General features: G+C 47.5%; 9 protein-coding genes across 9 annotated transcripts; 5 read left to right on the top strand and 4 right to left on the bottom strand.

The window, feature by feature from the left end:
- Window positions 1-1,530: 1,530 nt before the first annotated feature.
- B0J16DRAFT_353317 (uncharacterized protein) lies at window positions 1,531-2,898 on the top strand (the record flags this gene model as incomplete). The annotated part of the gene is made up of 3 exons (XM_046129302.1): window positions 1,531-1,793; window positions 1,843-2,109; window positions 2,163-2,898. 3 exons carry the CDS (start codon window positions 1,531-1,533, stop codon window positions 2,896-2,898), a joined length of 1,266 nt encoding a protein of 421 aa, XP_045990631.1.
- Window positions 2,899-2,924: 26 nt separating this feature from the next.
- Window positions 2,925-5,023, bottom strand: B0J16DRAFT_410427 (amidase signature domain-containing protein). Its single transcript, XM_046133147.1, has 2 exons — window positions 3,576-5,023; window positions 2,925-3,523 (listed from the first exon to the last, which is right to left on the bottom strand). The coding sequence occupies exons 1-2, from the start codon at window positions 4,963-4,965 to the stop codon at window positions 3,024-3,026; spliced, it is 1,890 nt and encodes a 629-aa protein (XP_045990630.1). The 5' UTR covers window positions 4,966-5,023; the 3' UTR covers window positions 2,925-3,023.
- A 580-nt stretch (window positions 5,024-5,603) lies between these two features.
- B0J16DRAFT_367978 (uncharacterized protein) lies at window positions 5,604-6,665 on the bottom strand (the record flags this gene model as incomplete). The annotated part of the gene is made up of 1 exon (XM_046130175.1): window positions 5,604-6,665. The coding sequence occupies one exon, from the start codon at window positions 6,663-6,665 to the stop codon at window positions 5,604-5,606; it is 1,062 nt and encodes a 353-aa protein (XP_045990629.1).
- An 832-nt stretch (window positions 6,666-7,497) lies between these two features.
- Window positions 7,498-9,034, bottom strand: B0J16DRAFT_47868 (uncharacterized protein). The gene is made up of 2 exons (XM_046133916.1): window positions 8,777-9,034; window positions 7,498-8,722 (listed from the first exon to the last, which is right to left on the bottom strand). The coding sequence occupies exons 1-2, from the start codon at window positions 8,852-8,854 to the stop codon at window positions 7,586-7,588; spliced, it is 1,215 nt and encodes a 404-aa protein (XP_045990628.1). The 5' UTR covers window positions 8,855-9,034; the 3' UTR covers window positions 7,498-7,585.
- A 217-nt stretch (window positions 9,035-9,251) lies between these two features.
- Window positions 9,252-10,448, top strand: B0J16DRAFT_47867 (Alpha/Beta hydrolase protein). Its single transcript, XM_046133915.1, has one exon. It carries the CDS (start codon window positions 9,355-9,357, stop codon window positions 10,399-10,401), a length of 1,047 nt encoding a protein of 348 aa, XP_045990627.1. The 5' UTR covers window positions 9,252-9,354; the 3' UTR covers window positions 10,402-10,448.
- A 295-nt stretch (window positions 10,449-10,743) lies between these two features.
- On the top strand, window positions 10,744-12,559 carry B0J16DRAFT_280987 (fungal-specific transcription factor domain-containing protein). The gene is made up of 2 exons (XM_046123924.1): window positions 10,744-10,960; window positions 11,016-12,559. Exon 2 carries the CDS (start codon window positions 11,068-11,070, stop codon window positions 12,526-12,528), a length of 1,461 nt encoding a protein of 486 aa, XP_045990626.1. The 5' UTR covers window positions 10,744-10,960; window positions 11,016-11,067; the 3' UTR covers window positions 12,529-12,559.
- Window positions 12,560-12,579: 20 nt separating this feature from the next.
- On the bottom strand, window positions 12,580-13,815 carry B0J16DRAFT_298771 (uncharacterized protein; the record flags this gene model as incomplete). The annotated part of the gene is made up of 1 exon (XM_046124507.1): window positions 12,580-13,815. One exon carries the CDS (start codon window positions 13,813-13,815, stop codon window positions 12,580-12,582), a length of 1,236 nt encoding a protein of 411 aa, XP_045990625.1.
- A 724-nt stretch (window positions 13,816-14,539) lies between these two features.
- B0J16DRAFT_298767 (major facilitator superfamily domain-containing protein) lies at window positions 14,540-15,988 on the top strand (the record flags this gene model as incomplete). Its single annotated transcript, XM_046124506.1, has 1 exon — window positions 14,540-15,988. One exon carries the CDS (start codon window positions 14,540-14,542, stop codon window positions 15,986-15,988), a length of 1,449 nt encoding a protein of 482 aa, XP_045990624.1.
- A 1,949-nt stretch (window positions 15,989-17,937) lies between these two features.
- B0J16DRAFT_379434 (uncharacterized protein) lies at window positions 17,938-18,742 on the top strand (the record flags this gene model as incomplete). Its single annotated transcript, XM_046130998.1, has 3 exons — window positions 17,938-17,964; window positions 18,031-18,290; window positions 18,343-18,742. The coding sequence occupies 3 exons, from the start codon at window positions 17,938-17,940 to the stop codon at window positions 18,740-18,742; spliced, it is 687 nt and encodes a 228-aa protein (XP_045990623.1).
- Between the last annotated feature and the right edge of the window lie 1,097 nt (window positions 18,743-19,839).

Below are 19,839 nucleotides of genomic sequence, written 5' to 3'. Positions count from 1 at the left end.
ACCTCATTCGGTCTAACTGCGGGGTAATTGCCATAAGCGATGGTGCCTCCCATTGTTGGAAGAGCTTGACATTTCGAGGGTAAAGTAGTCTGCGGTTGAACCTGTGTTATGTTTTGCGAGCCTAGGCTATTCGCGTAACAGGGATCCAGGCCTCTTGTCGCTATGAGCGGTTTCAAAAGGGCAGGAGTAAGGAAAATAAACAAGAAACACGGGTCTGTTCAAGGAAATAATTAGACCTTTGAGGGGCTTAAACTCAGAGTGGCACAGCCTAATCCTTGTGACATCCTCACTTAAATTTTGTGTCCCGGTTTGTCTTCGACCTACCCAATCTGACAGTCTCGCTCCGTTCTAGACTTTGTTGCTTCAGGACATCATCCCTAGGACAGAATATTGATCAATTAGCAATTACGGACAATAATTGAAAGAAATACTGGTCTGCAAAATTGCAATAGCTCATTAGCAGAGCCTGATTAATATCAAGTAATAAACACTAGGAGGTATAGCGTATGTGGCTTGTCAATCATTTATTAACCTGCCAAAGGAAGGTAAAGATTGATGAGACTCAAACGCGCTACGGACTGCCACAGTTACATGGCGTTGGTGCACGAGTCAGCGCGAGTCATGCGACAGCTTATGAACTCTCGCAAAAAGAAGAAAAGTACAACCAAAGGGTAATCGCAGTGAGAATTATCTAACATTGACAGAGTCAAGACTGATATGGAAATGGCTAAATATGCAACAAGACTGAATGTTATTCTTTTGAGACCATCGAGTAATGGAGAAATCAGCTTCCAAAGCGTCAAATCTGACAGGAAGGTACAAGCGCAATAGAGCCCCAACCGTCAGCCCTGGAGAAAAAGGTCCTAACTCGATACAATGCCTGTCACATTGAAATAAGCCTTGCAGATCACCGGCCTAACGGAAATAAAGCACGTCGCTCGCGAGTCAAATACCAGTAATCGAATGACTAACGCAACAAAGGGATGCACTAATATGCAGATCACCTGGATTCCAGCCTGTTGGACATTACTTTCGCGTAACCAGGGCACAATACGATACGAAACCGACAATGTCATTGGGTCTCGAGAATATGCATATGTCAGCCTCAAAAGAAGAGCCGAGACGCGTCTCCACAAGGCGTAGGCTGCCTTCTTGTTCCACACTAGCTTCTCACAGTGACGACTGCTTCATATCCCGAAGGCTTAACTAAATAAGGCATCTGTTGGACTCTCATCCCCTGAAGATCCCCAGTTTCCTGCTTTATACCAATCAGCCCTCTTACCAATTGACTCTGTTTCTAAACTTGTCTCGGTAGAAGATCGTCAACGGTTTGCTTCCGGTCGAAGATCATGATCCACTGTTGGCTGTTCCCCTGTTGCAGATCAAATCTGCATGAAAGGAGGCCTGTATTTTAATAACTCATAAAGACCGTAGGTAGATAATTCCAAGTCTTGACAATCCTTTTAGGGACGAAGACAATTTTTGTTAATTGATTGTTCATACCAGCGAGCCAAGATGTTGCTGTCCCGAATGTTAACATCTGGTCTCTCTCTCGGTGACGTTAGAGTCATCACTGTCATCCAGCAAGTCTGCTCGGTTCTGTCAATCGTAGGCTGTTTGTTTATCATCACCACATTCCTTCTTTGCGATGCCTTCCACAAACCCATCAACCGACTAGTCTTTTACGCCTCATTCGGCAACATTATGGCCAGTATTTGCTTTATCATGGCTGATTCATTTGTCAAACACCCAAATGGACCTGGCTGTCAGACGCAGGCTTTTCTGCTTCACACGCATGTACGCTACTCTCCTACTCCCCCATCTTTTGCTAACATATTGCAGCTTCGTAGGCGCCGATGCAATGTGGACTTTGGCTATGGCTGTCAATGTTTATCTCGCCTTCTACCACCGCTTCGACGCACAGCGACTGCGCAAGATGGAGCTGCCTTACTTAGCGCTCTGTTACGGGATTCCTTTTCTACCAGCATTCATCTTTTTCTTCATCAAGAATGGGGATGGCGTTCGCGTTTATGGTAGTGCTGTTCAATGGTGCTGGATCACACCTGAGTATGACATATTGCGTATCGCAACATTCTATGGCCCGATCTGGTAAGCCTAGAAGTCTCGTCATTTGTTAAGGAAAGATACTAAATCAGCGACAGGGTTGTCATCACAATTACTCTAGGAATCTACGTTCGATCCGGCGGCACGATCTATCGCAAGCGTCAACAACTTCTAAAAGCCCAAGGATCAGGTTCTGGGTCGGGAGGTCTCTCATACGGCAACCAAAGTTCGACCAATTATGTCAAGACAACCGAAGTCACTATCGTACGCGAGTCTATAAATCAACTAGAGGCAGTTCAGCTCCAGAACCTGGGTCATCAAGCGTCTGTTCGCGTCCACAAGCCAACGTTCGACCGGGAGGACACTCGAGCAAGTGTAGCTGTCAACCCACAACCAAACAACCCCCGACCGACCGTGCGACCGAGCAACGATGTTTACAAGGCAGCATGGGCTTATACAAAAGTCGCCATGCTTTTCTTCGTTGTCATCCTGACTACATGGATTCCATCCAGCGCCAACAGGATGTACTCGCACATCCATCCGGACCAGGTTAGCAAGCCATTGCAATTCATGAGCGCGACAGTCCTTCCGCTACAAGGGTTCTGGAACGCTGTTATTTATGCAGTCACCAGTAAGGCGGCTTGCAAAGCTCTGCTGGAAGAAAGAGGGCTTTGGGTCCAGAAGACACGATTGAACGAGCCGACTTGGGGTGATGAGCAAAGGGAACAGAGAAGGAGCAAGAGCAGGACGATGCTAGGCACCAAGACAGAGGATTCAGAAAGTTTGAGAGAGTTAGCGTGCCCGACCAAGTCTGATGATGGAAGAAGCGTATGAAGTTATGTTAAGCTTCCAATATCTAAGTACAGAATTATTCCTTTATAGTAACACTACAATAATTACTTCAATTCTCAAGCCTTTGAAAGAGTCTCATATAGATTATTCGACGTTTCATATGTCAATCAGAATAACACAGATCCTCCCGAAAGACTTCTCCCAGTCTTTGGCACTTCCAAAATGCCATGCGCCACCAGATCTTGAGCTAGCCTAGGGATAAGACCGTCACAGCCCCGAGCTACCATAATGTCAACAGTAACAGGTAACTTCTCTTCATGGCGAGTAATATTGCTAAAGCCTGAGACTTCTCCAAGAGGATAAACGCTATCTGGCGCTTCGCTGAAGATGGACAACTTGCTGAGAGACCAACCGAATGGAACCCTGGGAGGATCCTTGTAAACGTCGCGTCGGCCAAAACTTCCAGTGCTTTCAGTGTGAAGAAGAATTCGAGTGGAGCATCTTTGAGGGTCCTCGTCTTTTGGAAGAACTTGCTCGTTGAACCAGTCCATGAAGATCGTCTTGTTCTTCAGAGCATCGTCAAGGATGGAGTCTGGTTGGCTCTCGCCCCAGGCCCAACGCACGCTGGGAGCCGGGTTGATGTAGGGCTGTCGACCTTCATTCACGGCTGGTTGTGTATCAGTTATTATACATATTTAGTTCTGGTTACTGAAACTTACCGGCATAGTCTCTGAAGAATGGCCCCTTGACCAATGCGATCTGCTGCTTTGTAATGAGCGCAGGATAGGTCGTGTTGAGAAAGTCAGTTAAGAGAAGATCTCGAACAGGCTCTGGAGCTGTCGAAGCCCAGCTTTGGTCCAGATCATATTCGGTAACATTTGTAGCGAGAAAGTCCGCGAGATCATTGGCGAAACGATGTAGTATCGCACCGTTAGGCGTACTGTTGTCAGGAAATCCCAGAGTGTATATGATATGTGGGTACTTGACGTCTTCCTCAGTAAAGACGGTGTAGTTGTCCTTGTACATAGCCGCTTGAGCCAATCCCCAAAGCTCCGGATCACGAGTAAGAAAGCCTGCTGTATCCATAGCTGGTGATAAAGGCATTGCGTTATCGAGAGTGACAAGGTTATGCGTGGGTCTGTTACCAAAGACTCCGGTAACTCCAGCAGGTCCACGAATAGAGCCTCCCGTATCACTGCCAACAGCGATATCCAACCACGGGTAAGATGCCACGGAAGCTCCTGCGCCCGATGAAGACGAAGAAGGACCTTGGTAGCCGTCTCCACGTGGATTGAATGGTGCAGAATAAGAGACCCAATCTGCTGTAGGATTTTCTCCGTTGGCAAATTGAGAAAGCTTCTGCGTTCCAACTATGACGGCTCCAGCGTCGATCAGGTTCTGGATAGCCGGTGCTGTTTTGTTGGCTGCGGGATAAAGGTTATACCACGCACGGTTTCCTCGAGAGCTTTTGACTCCTTCAATATCGAACAGGTCCTTGACTGCAACTCGAACACCTGCCAATGGCTGATCCTTGGTACGTGTGTAATAGAGGCGCGATGGGACGCCGATGGTTAGAGAAGCGCTGCTGGACATGTGTGCTGAGAGAGTGTGGAATTTTCCGTCCGGCAGGTGAAGAAGTGACTCGGCGAAAGTCCCTGAGAAGTCATCATAAAGTCGGTATACTCTATGGAGCTGTCCACTATGTGTGTTCAAGAAATATGGCCCCGGGGGAGTCTTGATCGACTCGTCGGCGCAAGAAACCGCGGATTCAATTCCATCATGGAAGGTGTCGGTTCCTGATTTGCAGTCTGCAGAGCTCTTGACGATCACTTTATCCAAGAACCCAGGTTGCCACACGTCATCCTTCTGCTTCCAATCGGAGAAGACAGTGTTAAGCTTATCTTGTGTGGTGTTTCCGACCACTGTAATAGGCGTAAAGGCGAAGGAGTCACCAGTCCCAGCTGACGGACGAAGGCCGGAAGGTAGCTTTGTTTCGGGCAAAGGCGACACGAAATAGTCAATCCCGTTGAGACTTAATGATATGCCGTGGGGACGTAAAACCTCTGCCGCGGCTGAGGTGGTCAGACTCAGTAAAGCTATGAGCAGCATCGTGAACAAGAAGCTATACGGAGAACGGCTTCTATGAATTGAGAAGTTTAAAAACCAGGCGATGCCTTTTATGCCCTGTGCAAAAGCTTATCTTGGGGCGGGGTAAATTGAAGTCACGATGCTTCAAAAGTGTAACTTTGTTGAGCGTAACCTTGTCTATGATTATCCCGAGGAGTCGGTCAACGGATGCAAATGCTATAATCCATGTCTGCGATATCGGATCTACTAAACATATAGATTCTGTTACATAACATTATATCGAGCTATTTTATTGCAGTTGATCATATGCCCGTCTAGGCGTAGGTTTTTGAATGCCAAGTTGAAAGTGGTGGTTTCAATGGAACAGGTACGGACTATCCAGGTATAATCCCGGCTATAGATAGGGTAGATAAGCCGTCTTAGGAAGGTGGGAATGGCCAAGGACCACTTAGATAGAGTTATCTGATGGGGCCTAGATAACAAGCCTACGTTTATCCGGGTCGTGGAAGACGATAGCTTATATCCGAAAGGCATTGAGACGATAATCGAGAAAGAAGTGGTATGTTATTGTTGACAAGGAAGGTTATGGCTTCTTGAGAGAAGAGCACGAAGCGACGTAAATATATGAGTTATTGTAGTATATGACATAGCAAACAGCTTCACTGGTCTCTACTCTCAATCTCAAACAGCTGAGGCAGTAATCCCGATAACATATCCTCAAGCGATTGCCACTTGATCCTCAAAGCTTTCTCAGTCTCACTAGCATCAACACCAAAATGAGTCTCAGCCTCTCTCAACCCAGGACTCCCAACAGGTATCTTAGTCTTATGCTTACCAGCGATTCCTCGCGCGACATCGGCGATCTCCTGATTACAGTATACCCCAGCAGCTAAAAGATATCTTTCTCCTCCAGCTTCAGGAACTTGAATTGCCCTGAGATGTGCGAGTGCAACATCTTGGACACATACCCAGACTGGGCCTCGAGTTGGTGGGATAGAACCATCTTCGCCGGCTGAAACAATGCCGTAGACGATCTGGTTGGATGTATTGAGTTCTTTTGGAGAGTTGGGGACGGCGCCTTGCAGGAATGGTCCGAATACCATTGCTGGATTGAGGCTCACGAGGTCGAATTGAACGGAGGGATTGTCATCAATCCACTGCCAGGCCACTTTCTCCGCTACCGTTTTACTGGCTCGGTAGGCTATTGCCGCAGCAGGGGCGTTGACACCATCTTCATAGGTCAAGGGTGACCAGTCCTTGGCAGTATATATCTTCCCAGTTTGAAGTCCCTTCGACGCATCGTAGATCCCAGCAAATGAGTTGGTATGCACAATACGTTTCACACCTCCCAATTGTTTCGCTGCATTGAGAATAGCCGTTGAGCCTTTAACGGCCGGAATCATAAGGTCCTTCTCCAGGTCTGTGGCATCGTAGTTGAATGGTGCAGCGAGATGTAAGATGGCATCTGGTCTGGTTGACCCGAAGGCTGAGAGATATGAGTCGACTGAAGTAATGTCTTCTACCACTTTCACAGAAAGGCTAGGGTCTCTTCCATGGAGGTTCAAGACTTGTTTGGCTTTTGTAGCCGAGCGGACGGTGCCCACAACTTTGTAGCCTTCTGACAAGAGAAGTGTGATACAGTGCTGGGCTATAAAGCCGTTGGCCCCTGTCACGGCGATAAGGGACGGGGGCAGGATGGGTTTGGGGTATGCTGACGGCATCTTCAAACGAGATTATAACAAGACAATTGATTATGATTTGAAGAGGTGAAACTGCACGGCATGGAAATCCAGGTTCAAATAGTTAAGACATCGATATTCTGGCACCCAATTGCTGGAACCTACAATGACAACGGCGGATGCGAGCTTCAACACCGAGTGACTTTATTCCTGTTTGGCTCTAGCGTATGACGATCCCCGTCGGAAAGATAAATTTGCGACGGTAGCAGCGGGGCTGACCAGTGATTGGTTAGCCTGGATCTGGCATCCCTACCGCGCACTCGACGCGTCGCAATTATTGTGTAGCCGCGTCGGTAACCGGCGCTCAACTATCCAACTGGTCATGTTGTGCCGGTTGTATCATCTTTTGACCAAGAGAGGCAATTGATCCAACTGGTCATAGAACCTGGCGGTTCGGGCTGTTAGCACACGTCGCATAGGTTCGGGGTGATTGATGCTATGGAAGGTTTACGTCGCAAACAGTACGCAGCGGTGCTTAGCGCTTTCCCAGGAAGTCTGGCCACATTGATCCACTTCTCAGCACAGCCACACAACACAGCCATGGGTGGCTTGCTTCCTACCCTATGTTATGAGATTAATTAACCTGATAATAACTTTATAAAGTTAAGAAGACTTTTTTATCTTTCCTAAGGTATATCTAATAAATGTAAAATAATAGTATAGACATCTTAGTTTTCTCTTATATATGGGCGGGTGGAACGATAGTAACAATAAATTAGATAAAATAAATTGCAGCACACTTAGACGTCAGCATTGCAGCAAAATATCACAGGAAGAACATTGACAAAAGCGACACATCGCTGAGACAAAGGCTCTTGGATCTATCGATAACATGTACTCAATGACGTCACCACAATCAAGTTTGCCGAGATTAATGACGTCCCTAAATTGGAAGAGGATACCTAGACACCGGCGATAGCCCTCTTCTTCAATACAGCAGAATTCTCATTCAAACCGTCCCAATCATGTGCATCCAAACAAGCCTGCCGACTCAACAACACAGCAACACTGGTTCTCTCCCTTAACTCCGTTTCATAATCATCAATAGCCTGTTTCAAATCTTTACCTTGGTGATAGACTGCTTCTAGACCTTTGCTTAGCCTATACGCGTCCAGAATACCATGATTTGCGGCCTCTCCCCGGTACATAGTCATCGCGTGCGCCGCGTCGCCAGCAAGGGTAATTCTACCGTTTCTATTGTCCCAAGGTGGACATGGCCAGTCTTGGAGGACTATTTCGATTACCTCCGACCCCTCGGGAATAGCGTGTACGACGTCGCGTAGCACGGGATTGAACTCGGTTGCTCGTTGCTTCATATATGCCAGACGTTCCGCATCTGTGGGCTTGACTTCATCTTCTTCTGTCTTCATAGACCATGATATCATGACTTGAACTCGATAGCGTTCATTATTCGTCCCTGCTGTACCGTTGACTTGTGGTGTTTCCAGCATACTGAACCAGAAGAATGTTCCTGTCACAGGATGGCAGCCTTGGAAGAGTAGAGGGTCGATATCCTTCAGCGGCTTAACTTGCTCTGGCGCGAGATCTAGAGCAGCACCGGTGAAACGCATCGGTAGTCGGATATTCCGATATGAATCGGGCACCAAGTGTTTCCTGGTGCTCGAGTTGCTGCCTTCAACACCAATGATGAGGGAACCCTCGGCTTGAGTTCCGTCCTCGAATATCGCTGTCATTTGGTTGTCACCCTCCTGGATAGAAGCAAGACGTTTGTTCCATGTGACATGTTCAGACACATCCTTCATAAGGACCCTCCTCAGTTTCTCTCTATTGACTCGACGTCGGTCGCCAGGCGGAATAAGAAATTTAGGCTCAAGGGTTTCAAGGTTGATAAAGACAAACTTTCCCAGACCTTGACGATCAGCTTCGGGGTCAACCTGGACTGATTCGACGCCTTTGAATGTATCGTCTGATAAGAGCTCACGGAGAAAAGGGAGGACCCAGTGAAGGGTTATGGCCCAGCCTTGACCGCGAGAGCTGATGTGACTGTCGCGTTCATAAATTTTAAACGGAATGCCAAGCTTTTGACATGTTAGCGAAATTCTGTATGTGTATGGAGATTTAATGAAGTGTACCTTTTTGAGCCCGTGAGCTAGGACAAGGCCGACAACTCCTGCGCCGATTATCAGGACTGGTTTGCGGTCTTTGGACATTATGAAGAGAGCGGGGCTGGGGTAAGGCGGAGTCTATGGGTGGTGTTGTTAACTGTACAAGACGGCAACAGAGGATAATGGCAATCAGTAATCTTCTCAATGGAGGATCAAGAAGTGCGCATACAATATAATATCATGTCCCGATGGTTTGAGTATCAGTGAGATAACGATGCTGACGACTGCCCCAAGTCATGATGCCCCGATGAGATAGCGCGTCCCAGCACAGCGGTTCATTCCAGCGCCTGAGAGGGGAACCCCCGTCGGAATCAGCGCTAATCATGCAACCGTCGGAAAACATGAGCTGGCGCTAACCAGGGATTCCGCTCTCTGTAAAGATAGCGGGGTGCTTCGCGGTATGAGCAGTTGTGATCAGTGTGATAAAATTGAGCGATAGATTCAAGCATTAATGAAGAGTAATTAATGTGAAGGCCAGACTCACTCGATTTACAACTTGTCTCACCATTGGCCTTCTTCAATTGCACCATCAGCCAGCAACAACCATGACACAAGATCACAAACACGAGGCCCTCCAGCCCGTACACCCCTCCATGAAAGGCAAACTCGACCCTGTCTTCGAAAAGCTCTACAACGATAACGTCGCCAACACACCCCTCAAACCAATCGACCTCGGCATCCTACGATCTAAATACTCCGTCCTCTATTCCTACGGCACCGGCCCAGCGCCAGATGTCGCTCGTGAATATGACGCCCAGATCGTAACTCACGAGGACATCACTCTTGATATCAGAGTCTACGAACCTGATACCGCTGGCCCGTGGCCTGTTCATATTGATTACCATGGTGGAGGTTGGGGCCTTGGTGATCTTGATACTGAGAGCCATATCTGCAAGCATATTTGCAAAGTCGCTGGTGTTGTGGTTATTGATGTCGCGTATCGTCTTGTACCTGAGAATACGTTTCCTTGTGGTATAACTGATAGCTTTGCGGCTCTCAAGTACATCTACGAAAAGGGTGCTGAGAGATTCAGCATTGATCCGGAGAAGATATCGGTCGGTGGCGTGTCTGCTGGTGGATTTATCAGTCTGGCACTTGCCCACATGGCTCGCGACGCCGGTATCCCTCTCAAGCTCGTTGCCGTGGGCACACCAGTCATTGATGACCTGAGTAAATACTCTAGCGCATCAGACTCGCCTTTTCCATCGATGCAAGAGAATGAACATGCACCTACACTCAATTGGGGAAGATTGGCATGGTTTGACAAGCTGAAATGGAGTTCCCTCGGGTCAAGCCCAGAGGAAATTGCCAGCCGACGCAAGAAGATACCAGAGATTTATGCCAATCTCTTCAAGGCTGATGACTTTAGCAATTTGGCAAAAACAGTCATTTACACAGCTGGCGCAGACCCTTTGAGGGATGAAGGCGAGGCTTATGGTATGAAGCTGATTGAGCATGGGAATGAGGTTACTATGAAGAGGTTTCCGGGTGTGCCGCATCCGTTTATGCATATGGATAAGGATCTTTGGCAAGCGAGGGAGTTTATTTTGCAGACAGCTACTGCGATTCGGGACGCGCTTCATTCTTCGTAGTTACTTAGATCTGATATAACTGAGTTGTATTTAATAATTGAGAAGGGAACCTATTTGACAGTCTTAAAATGTTGCTCTATTAAAGCAGTTACCGAGATAAAGTAATGGTAGTGTCAGCTCCTCCCTCAGATGAACCGTCAATTGCGATCTCGGTCCCTAAAGTTACAGTGCTATCTACCCCGCTTCTTCGTTCTCGATAGCGCCCGATATGACGGGCACTCACTAACTCTTCCCAGCCTAGCCCACCCAGTATCAAGATAACTAACCACGGAACCGACATCCGACAGACCCCATAACCGCTTCCACTACCCCAGCTTTTCTCCCAAGTCAATTCATCCAAAATGACTTCGATTGACGTTTGTTTTCGATGCGCCGACATCAAGCAGCGATGCAGAGGAGGAATCCCTTGCGATCGCTGTACTCGATTAAGCCTGCCATGCCGACCCAAGGGTTTTACAGAGGCGCAGGACGTCGCGCTTCAGCAGCCAAAGGCTAGGATCCGAAGGGTTCAGACGGGTTGTTTGACGTGTAAGAGACGTAAGAAGAAGTGCGACGAGCGGTTAGTCAATATCCGTCAATGATGCGTCTAATCGCAATAAGCTAAGATGTTATAGGAAGCCGCATTGTGGCGATTGTCAAAGGCTGTGTCTGGGATGCACATGGCCAATGGAAAGACAAAGCAGAGGAAGACTCAATAGCTGGACCAGCGAGTCGTGGTTGAATGCGGACCAAGTCATTGAACTATCATCAGACCAATCACAAAGTCCATGTCACTCGACCGATTCAGCTCAATCAACTCTAGACCTCAGTATCGCGGACTTACTCTGTCAGATGTCAAATGCCATTCCCGACGACATGACCGCTCCGCTGCAAGACCTGTCTTGGGATCTTTCGCCAGATTCAGCATGGCTTGACATCCTCCCAGATACACCTGCAGCTGCAGAGAGCCCACCAACGACATCTCTCAGTCTATATACACCCAGTCTGCTTCCGGATATGACGTCTCCGCATGACAAGGCGTTACTTAACCATTACTCCACGATCGTCGCTTTCGTATTATCAAGACATCCAAACACTGCTTCGAATCCTTATACAAGTTACATCGTACCCATGGCTGTATCGAACCAACTAATCCTTCACTGTGTATTGGCGTTGAGTGCGACACATTGGCAGAAGCTCCAGCCAGATATGCGAGACCGAGCCTTATTCCATAAAGGACAAGCGACAAAATCACTTGCCAATCTACTTCCGACCGTTGATTCAAGCTCTGTTGATATCGCCTTGGTTTCGTGCCTATTGCTCTGCATGTCAGAGCTGTTCGACGGCACATCAGCTGGCTGGAAACTTCACTTACAAGGAGCGAAACGCCTTCTGTCCACCTTCAAAGTTCAGACAAGTTCTAGTTCAGCTGGCGGCCATTTCAAGTTCTTCGTCAAGCTGGCACGCTTTCTTGACAGTGCTGCTACGACGAGTACCTGCAAACCACCCTTGATCGATGAGACAACAGCAAGAGCGACTGAAGATACCAACGGTGATGATGCCGCGGTCTACGGGATACCGAAGGAGCTATTCCATATGGTCGACCGAGTCAACAATCTGGCTAGCAAGCGAGGAACAAGAGTGGATGAAGAATCAGAAGCATTGTTTCGTCAAGAGGCAGAACGAGTTCAAGGTTTACTGGATAGCTGGGCATATGACTACGGAGGCCTCGCAGGCGCAGTTGCCTCACTAAATCCAACGAACGACGACGTTCTCCACGCAACGACCGCATACGAATGGGCCCTTCGCCTTCGGCTCCACCAAATCACCGAAGGTTACTCACTAACCGAAAAAGTATCCGATTGCGTACAGCACATTCTGGACTCTGCTCAAAAGATCCGTTATGGCAGCTCTTTAGAGACGTGTCTACTATTTCCACTCGTCATGGCTGGTGGTGCGTGTAATTCCCTAGAGCAGAGAATGGTAGTGCAGGATAGGCTCATGGTTATGGAGCGGACTTGTGGGTTTGGATATGTTCACCAGAGTCGGGAGTTGGTGGAGACTGTTTGGAAGAGGAGGGAGACGGAGTCGATGGTTAATTGGGCTAGAATTCGTTATGAGGAGATGGGTGGTTTGGCTCTTTACTAGCTGGATTGACAGTGGAACCGCTTCAATTGTTATGATTATACAAACTTCTCTTTAAGACCTCGCCTCTTTGACCAGTTCTGCGATATGAGCATGCATGTCATAAGCACACACCTCATCAATCGTCAACATCCCAGGCTTAGTATCCTTACTCGACCATCCAATCCTCTCATTCAGATTTTCCCTAGCACGCTTGCTAGCTTCCTGCAACCTTGTAGCCCGCGGCTTGCGCTCCAACTCATACAATCTAAGTCGCTCCTCCACCGACAAATCGGAGTACTTCTCTGAGAAAAGAATACCCAACGCGCCAGCATCTTCGATGGCCATGCAAGCCCCCTGGCTCTGATCTGGCATCATGGGATGAGCGGCGTCGCCTAGCAGGGTGCATTTACCCTTACTCCAGTAGGGATACGGGTCGTGGTTGTAGAGTCGCCACATTTTGATGTCTTGTGCGTTGAGGAAGAGTTTGATGAGCTTGGGATCTAGGCCTGGAAAGGTGGATGCGAGGACCTCTCCAGTTGTAGAGATGTTCCATCCATCCTCTCTGATATCGTTCTTCTCAGCTGGGTAGAAGCAATAGCATGAGACGACATTGTTCTCGCTGCATGGTGAGAGAACGATCTTGGTCTTGGAATCACCTCCCCAGAACTCGATGGCGTCGTTGTGGAGATATTCTTCTAGCCCGAGTTCATGAAGCTTGTCGGCGTAAATGATGCAGCGATAGCAGCAGGATGTGCTTGGGGCAAACTGAGGAACGACACCAAGTTGCTCACGCATTATACTTCGGATACCATCAGCACAGATGATAGCATCGTGTGTAGCCTCTACCCCATTCTCAAAAGTGATATGTCCCGTCTCAGTGTCGCAGCTAGAAGCTTTGTGCCACGTCTTAAGCTCCGCAGGTCGGCCTTTTCCATGCTTCGACAATGCAACTTCCTTCAGATGATTATGCAGGTCAATCCGATGGAAGTTATTATAATCAGTGCCAAAGCGCTGGCGATAGTCTCCCAAAGGATAAGTCCCTTGCACTTCACCGGTAGAGTATTCATGCCGGATAAGATTGCGCAGAATAACGGGTTTGGCAGCTGGGATGTCGATATCCCATTCTTCTAGGAAACGGGAGCCGTTTGAGGCTACTGATAGAGAGGCGCCGACTTCACCGCCGAAGTCGTAGCGCTCGTAGAGGGTCACGTTGTGGCCTGCGCGACGGAGGGCGATGGCGGCTGAGAGACCTCCTAGGCCGGAGCCGACGATGCCGATTGAGAGAGACGTTTCGGTACGTCCAGGCATGTTGTTTGGTGTTGTGATTTGGTCGATGAGGGGACAATGATTCAATCAGTTAAGAGTGGTCATAGGCAGAATGTTTGGTGATGGTAGGTGTTTGTTCAATTGGTAATGTCTGACTGTCACTCTAAATATCCTTCACAACTCATCCTTCGCGACCAAGAACTCTTACTCTCCATACCCATCCTAGCCAGGATGAACCCCTCCTTGACAATTGAAGCTGAGCTTCCCCATCTTCAAATCCGCGCGGACCGCTATCGTCATAGGTTGAACCCAAAACATCCCCGCAATGTAATCTCGTCGATATTATTGGACGCGCCCGGTCCGACGGTTGCAGCTTATCACAGTCTAGCCCATTTGAGACAAAGTTTACCGACGTATCTACTCCCAGGTCTCGACCGAGGCGAATTGTCATGAGATCTTCACTTATCTCAAGAGCTTCTAGCTCTCTGGCCTTTTGCTATCTTGGATGGCATCGCGAGATCGGGTACTTAACTTGCCTCATGGTCGCTGCTTCAGTTCAGCCTCGTATCATCTCTCCATCGCCGACTGTACCTGATCCTACCAATTAAAAAGTCCAATTGCTTCATTGATTGCCGAAAAAGGCCTTCCCTAACAAACCGGGGAAGTTGTTCCAACGTAAGTGCTTCTCTGTTTGACGTCTTTGTCCACCAGTTAACTTATACTGTACAGCCTGAACTCGACCAGACAAGGTCACCATCCCGTCAAGATGGCTTCAAGCGAAATGGAAAATACCCAATCCAACGCCCGCCCCGCCTCCATCACGAAAGGCTCAGTCGCCGACATAATCAGCGAAGCATCCCTGAAACCCATCACCCGCAAAGTCGACTACCATCTCGTCCCACTCATGCTAGTCTGTTACTTCCTCCAATTCCTCGACAAAGTTCTCATCAACTATGCCAACATCATGGGTCTCTCCGAAAACCTCAAATTCACAGGCAACGACTTCTCGTGGATGGCGACTGCTTTCTTTATTGGATTTGCAGTGGCTGAGTTCCCGCAGGGAGTTCTGATTCAGAAGTTTCCCGTTAGTAAGGTTTTGGGAATTAATGTTGTTCTTTGGGGTGCTGTTATCTGCTGTTCTGCGGCTGCTGTTAATTTTCCGGGTATGACGGCTGCGAGGACCTTGCTCGGCATGTTTGAGGCTGTTATTTCACCTGCTCTTATCATGATTACTTCTCAATGGTACACCAGAAAACAGGCAACACCTAGAACTGGTATTTGGTACTGTGGTCTCGGCATTGGACAGACTGTCGGTGGACTCATCTCCTTCGCCGCTCAGCACGGTAGTAGGACAGGAAGCTTCCAAGGGTGGCGCATCATGTTCGTATCAGTCGGCGCTTTCAACATCATGATTGGCCTTCTTGTCGTTTTCTGGATGCCCTCCAGCATCAAGGATGCCAAGTTCCTGAACGAGCATGAGCAGCTTCTACTTCAAGAAGCCTTAGCAGCCGACCAGGGTGGACACAGTGCCAAGGTGTTCCGCCGTGCTGGAATCTGGGATGCTGTCAAGGATTTGCAAGTCTGGCTTCTCTTCCTCAACACTGTTCTCATTGTTATACCCTCCGGTATCATCACCACATTTTCTGCTACCCTGATCCGAGGATTTGGGTACGACCCAAGACAGGCGGCTTTGTTGAACATGCCCGCAGGCGTTGTTTCCGTCAGTGCGACATTTCTTAGCACTTTTGCTATTCTTTACGGCTTTCCAAGGTGGTTGGGTCTTTGTCTTCTCATGGTCCCAACTCTCATCGGAGCAGGTCTCATGTCATTTTACTCTGATAGCCAAGCTGGGTCCCTGGCCGGTATCTACCTCATCAACTTTGACGTGGCACCGCTTGCGCTCATATACGCACTCGTTGGTGCCAATATTCAAGGCTACACCAAGAAGGTTACCACTAACGCTATCATCGCCATTGGCTTTTCCATTGCCAATATTATTGGACCCCAGACCTTCCAAGCTAAGGATGCGCCGACTTTTATCCCGGCCAAGATCACAGTCTTTTGTGTCTGTGGTGGTTCAGTAGTCGTGACCATTTTGACTAGGATCCTATATGGGGTGCGAAACAGGGCTGGACGAGTATCGCGCGATGTCAGTGAGGTCGATGAGGCTGAGATGACGGATAGAAACAACCCAAACTTCTTCTATATATATTAATTAATTTCTAACAAAGTATATTATAAAAATCTAACTTATAGGAATTTTTTGTATATTTTAAGTTCTTTTTTAGAAAAAGGTAATTTTAGTGAAAAAAGTATACCAGGTCCCAGGGTGTGTGGAGTCGTGGTGACTTGGTCTACTATCGGAGTATTGGCCGCTCGATCCCCTGTGTCTTGTTCTTAAGATGTCCTTATTAGGCAAACATTACTATTACCACAGTGTAAGAGACACAAGAATGAAACTTTTATAATACTAGCCCTCAGCTTACACAACTACGGCTTACTGGAAAGGATATGACACCAAGTTCACCTGAACTTTGAGGAATGTTAGTTGACTCACTCCGTGATGCTATCTCGCTCTGAACCTCAAGGCTCTGCGACCGCATCCCCGTGGCTAGCTGAGAGAAAGCTAGAATTTGTTCCCGCAAGCATAAGGTCTCAGCCACTTACTGAGACGTCACGATAAGTGGAACAAATACGATTCAAATTCATGACCGAGATTGACGTGGCGCCGGGGAGCCGGACTGTAGCATACCTTTGAGAAACAACATGTCTTTCAATTGCCTCGCTGGAAGCCCCTTGGAGTAAGCCAAGCCATATGTAGTAAGCTTATCGCTATTGTCGCATTTCTTACGGTAACACAGTGAGATGCTTGCACAGCCCACAAAGGTAATAACGGGCACATTTCGCCACTCAACTCTAGACCTGCTTGATGCTAATTTGCGCTTGGAGCTATCGAGACCTCATTAGGGCCTGTCAATTGGGACTGACCAATTATATTTGATCTTGATCTACCTAGGGTACACTTTGTAACCTTTGGAGGCTGTATGTGTATTGCTGGAATGTCCTACTCTGTCTGAACGTTCAGCTAAGCAATTGACTAACAACGTTCAGCTCGGAACGGGCCATTCGGCCTAAGTGGAGAAGGGATTTTCCTGAGATACGCTACTCCTAAATCTGCAAGGGATGCCACTTCCCCTCGATCCTACCTTTAACATCCCTTGCCAATTACTTGCGGATCGGCCCTCCCGTCCGATTAACTTTTGTCAATCATTTTGCCGTCCTCTCCTATAGGTTTAAAACACCCCGCGTCTATCTCCCTTGCCTCCGGCCCGTGTACCCATTATGATGTCTTAGATGCGATGCGAGCCACGTCAGCTATCGATGTACTTACATCAAGCTATTCCTAACTGAACTTTCCCTAGACACAACCTTGGTTTCTCCCGGTTTGTTCCTCTTTTTCTTCTACTTCGTCTTTTCTACTCGCTCAAGAGAACAATCTCTTGTCATTTAGATATCTTACACATATATGAGAACTACAAGAAAATAACACAAATTAGAAAAGTAACCTTTGGTTTTCTGAGCTTGGCTACTTTTGTTTACTAAGCTCCCGTCTAAAAACAAGAGCGGTGTGCCAGAGGCTTATATGAATAATGTTACTGGTCAATATGTAATACAGATTGAGTTATTCCCCTTCTGATATACGCTACATATTAGTTATGCAGATCGTTTAACTAAGAAATATTCTCCGCATGTTATCTTCTCCCAGGGGGGTGTAATTACTCCACTACAAAATACTTACAAGTATGCTCAGCAAGCCACTTTCTATGCAAAGAGTTCTTGTTTAAGAATAGCAAGCAGACTCCGTGCTTTTATAAGACATTTATAAGCACTAAGAAATAAGAATGAAACGTGTTGAAGCTGGGGAATTCAAAAGACCTAAACAGAAGATGTGTATAGCACTATGGTAGGGTTTATCGGCTGCGATATCGGCTACGACAGAGGCTTGTGCCTTTTTATCTGAGATTACCGGCCGCTGCTCAATCCATAATTGCGTATAAAGCATCATCTACCGCACACTGCAACCCATCTCATCATTCCCAGAACCTTCTCTATCTTGCACCAACCTTCAGCACTTTACACTTCAAACGATTCCTAAAGCCCACCATGGTCTACTACGCATTTCTTAAATGGGTAAGTCTCAGAATCTCAGAACACGTTCAATCCAAAAGGCTCTAGTGTCCTGGCTCGACTCTTTAGACGGCCAACGAAGCGACGAATCGTTGGCTCATCACGGCTCCCACTCCGGAAGCCGTTGATGAATGGTGGCGTGAGGCTTCCGAGAAATTCGATGTCAAGCGTCTAAGTCCCGACTTTTACACTTACAACAATGGGACAGTTTGGAGCCTTGCTCCGAACGCTTCGCTCAAGATCTTTTTTAATCTGATGTACGATCGGGATTCCAGGATTCCTTTGACCTTCCACCAACCACCGAGGACCGATGTTGTAAGCGGTAATGCGTATGTACACCCTCAGTTCTTGTGTATCTCTATCTTACTGACGTATTGTAAGATACTACGTTCGTTCAAAAACCACTAAGGACCTTTACTGGCTCGAAAGTGATGGTATGATTTACGCTACCAAGACGGGTCGCACTCGCTTTGTTATCCGTATTACTGGACAGCAGAATGGCGAGAAAAACAACATTGTCGTGATAGACAAAGATCCCATCTCCCTCGGCGCCATGGGTAGCAAGGGATTGAGATATGTTACCACAAACGATGATGGTGAACTGATCCTTAGTGGACGCAGTGGTAGCTTGTTCTATGGTGATCTTAAGAAGAACTTCCTTGCTCAAGGAAAGGCTGGTGAACCTGAGAAGGCTGGTGATACTAAGAAGGCTGGTGAATCTGAGGGCATCCAGGTCACCCAGACCATTGGCTACGGAGAAGAATGGGAGCTCGTCCAATAGATTCAGACTCTGGAGCCTAGCTATACCTTTCACCTTGTGATCTATATCACATCTAGTTATGTAGATTAATTTTAATCAAGCTTTTCTTCCCATCTCTCAACTAGTTGCATTTCTACGATCTAATGCACTACACCACACTGCATAAGTGCAATTGTAGCTATTTGGAACTAGCAGTATTTTCTTTCTCATAACAAATTGATCAGAGACACCGGCGCATGATCCCAAATAACCGCAAACAAATCTTGCTGCTAAGCGGCGTGGAGACATGACAGTTCACCCTGCTTGATAAGACATCTTGTAGAGAGTAATTATCCCTTGAGAACTACCTGTCAAAGCTAAGCAATTGACAGCTATAAAAAGCGGGCCGATCTGGACTAGAGGAATGTAACCTTGTAATGCGGCGTTTGACGGGCTGGTCCGTCACAACTGGCAGCTAATAACTGAATGTACTGTACGTACCGTAGTAACTTATGAATTTGGTTAGCGCCTGTGGATCCGCAGGAGAATCCTTCATTCGACCAATCCTGCATACGGCGGAAACGGCTCTTTATTCAGATGCATTAGCCAACTGTGAGTTTAAAACATTACCAGCGGTGTGTACAGTTGTGGCTGGCTGGAAGCCTATCGGCTACGCTATCCCCGCCTCTAGTTGCTCATCTCTATCATTATCCTTTTTAATTATTAAAAGAGGTAGGCTTGATACGATGTCCTTCAGATGATACTTGTGATGTCTTACTAAATTAGAATTAGTTTTGGCCCCTACAATAATGAAAGTCCAATATTGGAGCAGTAGACACAAGTCTTCCATCACACTTCCCCGTGTCTGCTACTTCAACTTGAGTCTAGAGTCACATGTGAAACATAAGGCGCAATTTCTTAAATAGACATAACCCCGATTGCGCTGCCTCTCTGAGGATCCAGAGATTCTGTCTTGCATGATCCTGTAAATTGAACCACTCTCATCACACCGCAAGTCTAGAGCCTGTCAGCCAGCCTCAGCTGCACATATTAAACTGACGTAATTGTAAACAGGCTACTGATACACTGGAAGGTGATGCGGTACATACTGTCTTGGAAAGGCGCTGTCTACAGTAATA

The sequence above is a fragment of the Fusarium flagelliforme genome, assembly GCF_020744385.1.
Source record: "Fusarium flagelliforme strain FIESC 12 MPI-CAGE-AA-0113 chromosome Unknown B0J16scaffold_1, whole genome shotgun sequence".
In the NCBI taxonomy this organism is placed as follows: Eukaryota; Fungi; Ascomycota; class Sordariomycetes; order Hypocreales; family Nectriaceae; genus Fusarium; species Fusarium flagelliforme.
The sequence above is the reverse complement of the archived record's forward strand: the minus strand, read 5'-3'. Positions and strand labels throughout refer to the sequence as shown.

Bases quoted from the DNA above. Each gene is read 5' to 3' on its own strand.
- B0J16DRAFT_47867 (XM_046133915.1), top strand. From the start codon at position 9,355: ATGACACAAGATCACAAACACGAGGCCCTCCAGCCCGTACACCCCTCC.
- B0J16DRAFT_280987 (XM_046123924.1), top strand. From the start codon at position 11,068: ATGGAAAGACAAAGCAGAGGAAGACTCAATAGCTGGACCAGCGAGTCG.
- B0J16DRAFT_410427 (XM_046133147.1), bottom strand. From the start codon at position 4,965: ATGCTGCTCATAGCTTTACTGAGTCTGACCACCTCAGCCGCGGCAGAG. The intron at 3,524-3,575 runs GTAAGTTTCAGT...ATACACAACCAG, and splicing joins ATTCTTCAGAGACTATGCCG to CCGTGAATGAAGGTCGACAG.
- B0J16DRAFT_47868 (XM_046133916.1), bottom strand. From the start codon at position 8,854: ATGTCCAAAGACCGCAAACCAGTCCTGATAATCGGCGCAGGAGTTGTC. The intron at 8,723-8,776 runs GTACACTTCATT...ACATGTCAAAAG, and splicing joins TAGCTCACGGGCTCAAAAAG to CTTGGCATTCCGTTTAAAAT.